Source organism: Rhincodon typus, chromosome 5 (genome assembly GCF_021869965.1).
Source record: "Rhincodon typus isolate 14 chromosome 5, sRhiTyp1.1, whole genome shotgun sequence".
NCBI lineage: Eukaryota > Metazoa > Chordata > Chondrichthyes > Orectolobiformes > Rhincodontidae > Rhincodon > Rhincodon typus.
Window position 1 is genome coordinate 16,203,076 of NC_063336.1, and position 6,000 is coordinate 16,209,075.

Sequence of the window (6,000 nt, forward strand, 5' to 3'; positions counted from 1 at the left end):
CTCACCTCTGTCATAAATAGATGATCCCTTATTCTGAGACTATGCTGTCTGATCCCAGACTTTCCCATGAGGGAAATATCCTTTCTATGCCTGCCCTTGTCAAGGCATCTAACAATCTTGTGTGTTTCAGTAAGGTTGCCTCTCATTCTTCAAAACTCCAATGAGTACAAATCCAACCTACTCAACCTCTCCTCATAGACAGTCTCTCCATCCCAATTATAAGCCTAGTGAACCTTCTCTGGACTCCCTCCAACGGCAGCATGTCTTCCTTTAGGTAAGGAGACAAAAAATTGCTCACAATATTCCAGCTAAGGTCTGACTAGTGCTTTATATAGTTTTATCCTGACCTCCCTATTATTATACTTGAATCCCTTTGAAACAAAGACCAAGATTACATTTGCCTTCCCCCCCATTACCCACTGAACAGGTATACTAACTTTTTATGATTTTATGCATGATGTTTCCCAAATCTCTTGGTGCTGTAGCTTTCTGCAGTCTTTCTCCATTTAGATAATATTTAGCTTCTCTATTCCTCCTGCTAAAGTGCAAACCTCACACTTTGCTCACATTATATTCCATCTGCCAAGCTTAAGGCCACTTGCTTAATTTGTCTTTGGCACTGTCCAGTACTTAAATGCCAGCACAAAGTGGGGACTATCCAAATGAACTTTCTGCAGTCTTCCATAATGATTTGAATTCCATTATGTACTCAGAAAGAGAATGGTTCTAAATTTGTAAAAAATTGACCACACCTCTTCAGCAGTCAACAACTCATCTTTTTGACAAATTTTACCCATCCAATTTAACAGTTTGTCCTAACCTTCATTTCTGTTCAAATCATCAGGCTTCAATTCATCAGTCTGTATTGGGGAAAGTGATTGTTGCTAGACCTATTAATCTAGAGAACCAGGGTTCAAATCTCATCGTGGCAGATTTAATGAATTAAGAACCTAACAAGGGCCATTAACCTATTTTTGATTGTTGGAAATCCTCATCTGGTTCACACATGTCCTTTAGGGAAGGAAACTTCTGTCTTTACCCTGTGATTCTAGACCCTCAGCAATGTGGTTGACTGTCAAGTGCCCTTTGCGTAATTAGGGATAGGCAATAAATGGTTGCCCAGACAGTGACATCCACATGAATGAAAGTAAAAAAAAAACACTGCCCTCATGGTAGCAGAAGTTGGCAAACCCAGGAGAGAAATATGTGTAATTAAAGATTCAGGATTCTCACAGCCTTATTTTAAAAAGTAAGACAAGAATAATATTTTCGTCAGTAATCATACCATAAATACATTTAAATGGAAGCTAGATAGACACACATGAGGAGAAAGAAATAGGGAATTATGCTAATAAGGTGAGACAAAGTAGGACAGGAGAAGGCTAGAGACAACAAGGTGCAGAGCTGGATGAACACAGCAGGCCAAGCAGCATCATAGGAGAAGGCTGATGTTCACCATAAACATTGGTGTAGATCAGCAAAGCAAAGTGGTTTGTTTCTGTAATTCCATTTTTCTTAAAAAATGTTGCTGCTTTTGCTTTTCTTGTTTCTAGTCAGTGTGAACGTCACCCGTGCCCTATGAATAGCAAATCCTGCCATCATGTGGCAAAGACCATCTCCTTCCATTATCTGTCATTACCCTCAAAACTGAAAACTCCAGTCACCCTATTCCGTATGGCTACAGCAGCTGCTCCTGGAAGGCCTGGGCCCGACAATCTGCGTTTCGGCATCGTAGGAAAGAACAACCAAGGGCAGTTTGTAGTCCAGCGATCTGATAGACAAACTGGTGAGCTCATACTTGTTCAGCCTTTGAAAGGCCCTTGCACTGTAGAAGTGGATGTGGACATGTCTGAATACCGTGACCGCACTTTCCAGGCCAAGCATGTGTCAAAGGTCACACTTTTCATTTCAGCCAATGGATTTTGAGAAAATATTCAGGGACCCTGAATCTTCAGCTCAAGGGATTTGTTTGAATTGTGACTTTTATTATGGGAGTTTATGGATCAGAGAAAGCTATTTTATCTGAGTCCAAATGCCACAATATAATGATCAGAACATGTTACATTGTCAGTTACTCTTCAATTGTATATTCACAGTTGCGTTAGGCTCAGCTGGAGTCTTCGAGACTGTACTGAACTCTGTCATTGTACATGGCCCAAATCTTTTGGTATTTGTGTAGCTGTCCCTGTTTGCCCTACCATTTGCCAGTGCTTGTGTGTCATCATCTCTGATTTTTTCCCCATTTTACTATAGATCTCCTGTTTCCTATTCACTGTTAAATGTTCTATCTCCCGTGCAATCTCCATCAATTAATTAGAATATTTCCTGACAGGAAATGGGGACATCAGACTCGACATTGTTTGCAACAACCAATCACTGAAGAAAACCAAATCCTAGCCTCCTATTTACTCGATATTTAAGTGGGAATATGATATTGAGATAGAGGATCAGCCATAATCATATTGAATGGTGGAGCAGGCTGGAAGGGTCAAAATGGACTACACCTGCTTCTAGTTTCAATGTTTACTCCTATCCCTTATAGGCAGCACCGATAAATTGAATTCTCATTAGTGTTGGGCTGTCTGGTACAAACAAGTTAATGTATTATTGTGTACTCTAAAACACAGTGCAGTGTTTAATCTACATCAGGCACATAGCAAAAGCAGTGAGGTACAATGAGAAATATCATCATGACTTCCCAACAAAGTGTGTTCTTTGCCTTGATGCACATAGAAAATTGACCCTTTGACCATCATGAAATTGCCTGAATTTGTTAGAACAGTATAACAACATACATGATCCGATGCTGTTAGTTTATTTTTGCCATGTCTTCAGGAGCAGACGCCTGGTAAAAGTTATCAATGGGTTTATAGATATGCACCGGAAGTTCTAAGATGGTTTCTTGTGGAAACTCTTTATTCCAGGCATTGTTTTACTGATTGTTCTAATAAAAATATTTCACACTGCACTTGGTGTCATGCTGATGGTTGCACAATACACACTTTCAGTTGCAAATGATGTCTTTTCCTTTGTGTCACTGCAGTCGCCTCTTTAATAAGTACAGAGACTGGGGATTGGTGAACATTGTTGGAAAATTGGCCATTGATATGATAATTGATAGGATAATCCCTAGGAAATTCCTGGCAGTAGATCAAAGGTGAAGGCACAATGCTGAGGGGAAAACAGTATCAAATAGCAAATAGTGTGACCCTCGAGTTCCCTCCTCTCCAGAACTGTGTCACCAGCAGCGAACGATTAATTGACAGGATTGCATCAAGCAGGCCAGGAGAAAATGCATTAAATAAAATTGTTGTTTTTTCATATTATCACACACTTTTATTGTTCATTGGAAAAATATGGGAGGCAAGGATCATTGTATTGAGTGATGAGGAATCCGTTTTCTTGCCATTGAGAAAATTGAACATACTGAGGACAAGTGTACTGGGAGTATGGTGAGACAGGGCATTTGGAACTGGGAAACATAGAAACAAAGAAGATAGGAGCAGGAGGAGGCCATTCAGCCCTTCGAGCCTGCTCCACCATTCTTCATGATCACGGCTGATCGTCCAACTCAAAAGCCTAATCTTGTTTTCACCCTATAACCTTTGATCCCATTTGCCCAAGTGCTATATCTAGTTAGAGATAGTAGGAACTGCAGATGCTGGAGAATCTGAGACAACAAGGTGCAGGGCTGGATGAACACTCCTATGATGCTGCTTGGCCTGTTGTGTTCATCCAGCCCTGCACCTTGTTGTCTCTGCTATATCTAGTTGCCTCTTGAATACATTCAATGTTTTGGCATCAACTACTTCCTGTGGTAATGAATTCCACAGGCTCAGCACTCTTTGGGTGAAGAAAAGTTCTCTCATCTCTGTCCTAAATGTTCTTCCCGAATCCTCGTACTGTGACCCCTGGTTCTGGACACAGCCACCATCGGGAACTTCCTCCTTACATCTACCCTGTCCAGTCCTGTTAGAATTTTATAAGTCTCTATGAAATCCCCCATCATTCATCTGAACTCCAGCAAAAACAATCCCAACCTAGGCAAGAGATAGTAGGAACTGCAGATGCTGGAGAATCCGAGACAACAAGGTGCAGAGCTGGATGAACACAGCAGGCCAAGCAGCATTAGAGGAGCAGAAAGGCTGACGTTTCAGGCCGAGACCCTTCATCAGAAATGGGGGAGGGGAAGGGGGTTCTGAAATAAATAGGGAGAGAGGGGGAGGCGGATAGAAGATGGATAGAGGAGAAGATAGGTGGAGAGGAAACAGACAGGTCAAAGAGGCGGGGATGGAGCCAGTAAAGGTGAGTGTAGGTGGGGAGTTAGGGAAGGGATAGGTCAGTCCAGGGAGGACAGACAGGTCAAGGGGGCGGGATGAGGTTAGTAGGTAGGAGATGGGGGTGCGGCCTGAGGTGAGAGGAAGAACAGGTTAGGGAGGTGGGGACGAGCTGGGCTGGTTTTGGGATGCGGTACCTCCTACCCTCCCTTGACCTCTTCATCTCCAACTGCCGTCGAGACATCAATTGCCTCAACCTCTCCACCCCTCTCACCACTCCAACCTGTCCCCCGCAGAACGTGCAGCCCTCCGCTCCCTCTGCTCCAATCCCAACCTCACCATAAAACCTGCGGACAAGGTAGGCGCAGTTGTAGTATGGCGCACTGACCTCTACATCGCCGAGGCCAGACGCCAACTCTCCGACACCTCCTCCTACCGCCCCCTTGATCATGACCCCACCCCTGAGCACCAAACCATCATCTCCCAAACCATCCACAACCTCATCACCTCAGGTGACCTCCCACCCACGGCCTCCAACCTCATCGTTCCCCAACCCCACACCGCCCGCTTCTAGCCTCTTTGTAGGTTACGTGGAACAATCCCTCTTCCGTACCTACACTGGCCCTAAACACCACCTCTTCCTCCGTTACATTGATGACTGTATTGGCGCCGCCTCGGGCTCCCATGAGGAGCTCGAACAGTTCATCCACTTCACCAACACCCTCCACCCCAACCTTAAGTTCACCTGGACCATCTCTAATACCTCTCTCTCCTTCCTGGACCTCTCTGTCTCCATCTCGGGCAACCACCTTGAAACCGATATCCATTTCAAGCCCACCGACTCCCACAGCTACCTAGAATACACCTTCCTGCAAAAATGCCATCCCCTATTCCCAATTCCTTCGCCTCTGCTGCATCTGCTCCCAGGATGAGGCATTCCACTCCTGTACATCTCAGATGTCGTCGTTTTTCAAGGACCGCAACTTCCCCCACTCAGTGGTCGTGAACGCCCTCAACCGTGTCTCCCACATTTCCCGCAACTCATCCTTCACACCCCGTCCCCGCATTAACAACCAAAAAAGAATCCCCCTCGTCCTCACGTACCACCCCACCAACCTCCGGATCCAACGCATCATCCTCCGACACTTCCGCCATCTGCAATCCAACCCCAAAGACATTTTTTCCTCCTGACCCTTATCTGCTTTCCAGAGGGACCACTCTCTCCATGACTCCCTTGTCCGCTCCACACTCCCCTCCAGCCCCACCACACCTGGCACTTTTCCCTGCAACCGCAGGAAGTGCTACACCTGCCCCCACACCTCCTACCTCACCCCTATCCCAGGCCCCAAGAAGACTTTCCACATCAAGCAGATGTTCACCTGCACATCTGCTAATGTGGTATACTGCATCCGCTGTACCTGTTGTGGCCTCCTCTACATCGGGGAAACCAAGCGGAGGCTTGAGGAACGCTTTGCAGAACACCTCCGCTCGGTTCGCAATAAACAACTGCACCTCCCAGTCACGAACCATTTCAACTCCCCCTCCCACTCCTCAGACGACATGTCCATCCTGGGCCTCCTGCAGTGCCACAACGATGCCACCCGAAGGTTGCAGGAACAGCAACTCATATTCCGCTTGGGAACCCTGCAGCCCAATGGTATCAATGTGGATTTCACAAGTTTCAAAATCTCCCCTCCCCCCACCGCATCCCAAAACCAGTCCA

General features: G+C 45.6%; 1 protein-coding gene across 3 annotated transcripts in view; it reads left to right on the plus strand.

The window, feature by feature from the left end:
• Positions 1-2,968, plus strand: part of LOC109918982 (fibulin-7) — a 41,867-nt gene extending 38,899 nt beyond the window's left edge. For 2 of the 3 annotated variants that reach the window (XM_048597176.1, XM_048597178.1), the window contains one exon: positions 1,554-2,968. In XM_048597176.1, the coding sequence (XP_048453133.1) occupies positions 1,554-1,926 (373 nt within the window). In that variant the 3' untranslated portion in view covers positions 1,927-2,968. The remainder of the gene's footprint in view (positions 1-1,553) is intronic. The other variant, XM_048597177.1, reaches the window with a different exon arrangement.
• Positions 2,969-6,000: the final 3,032 nt, after the last annotated feature.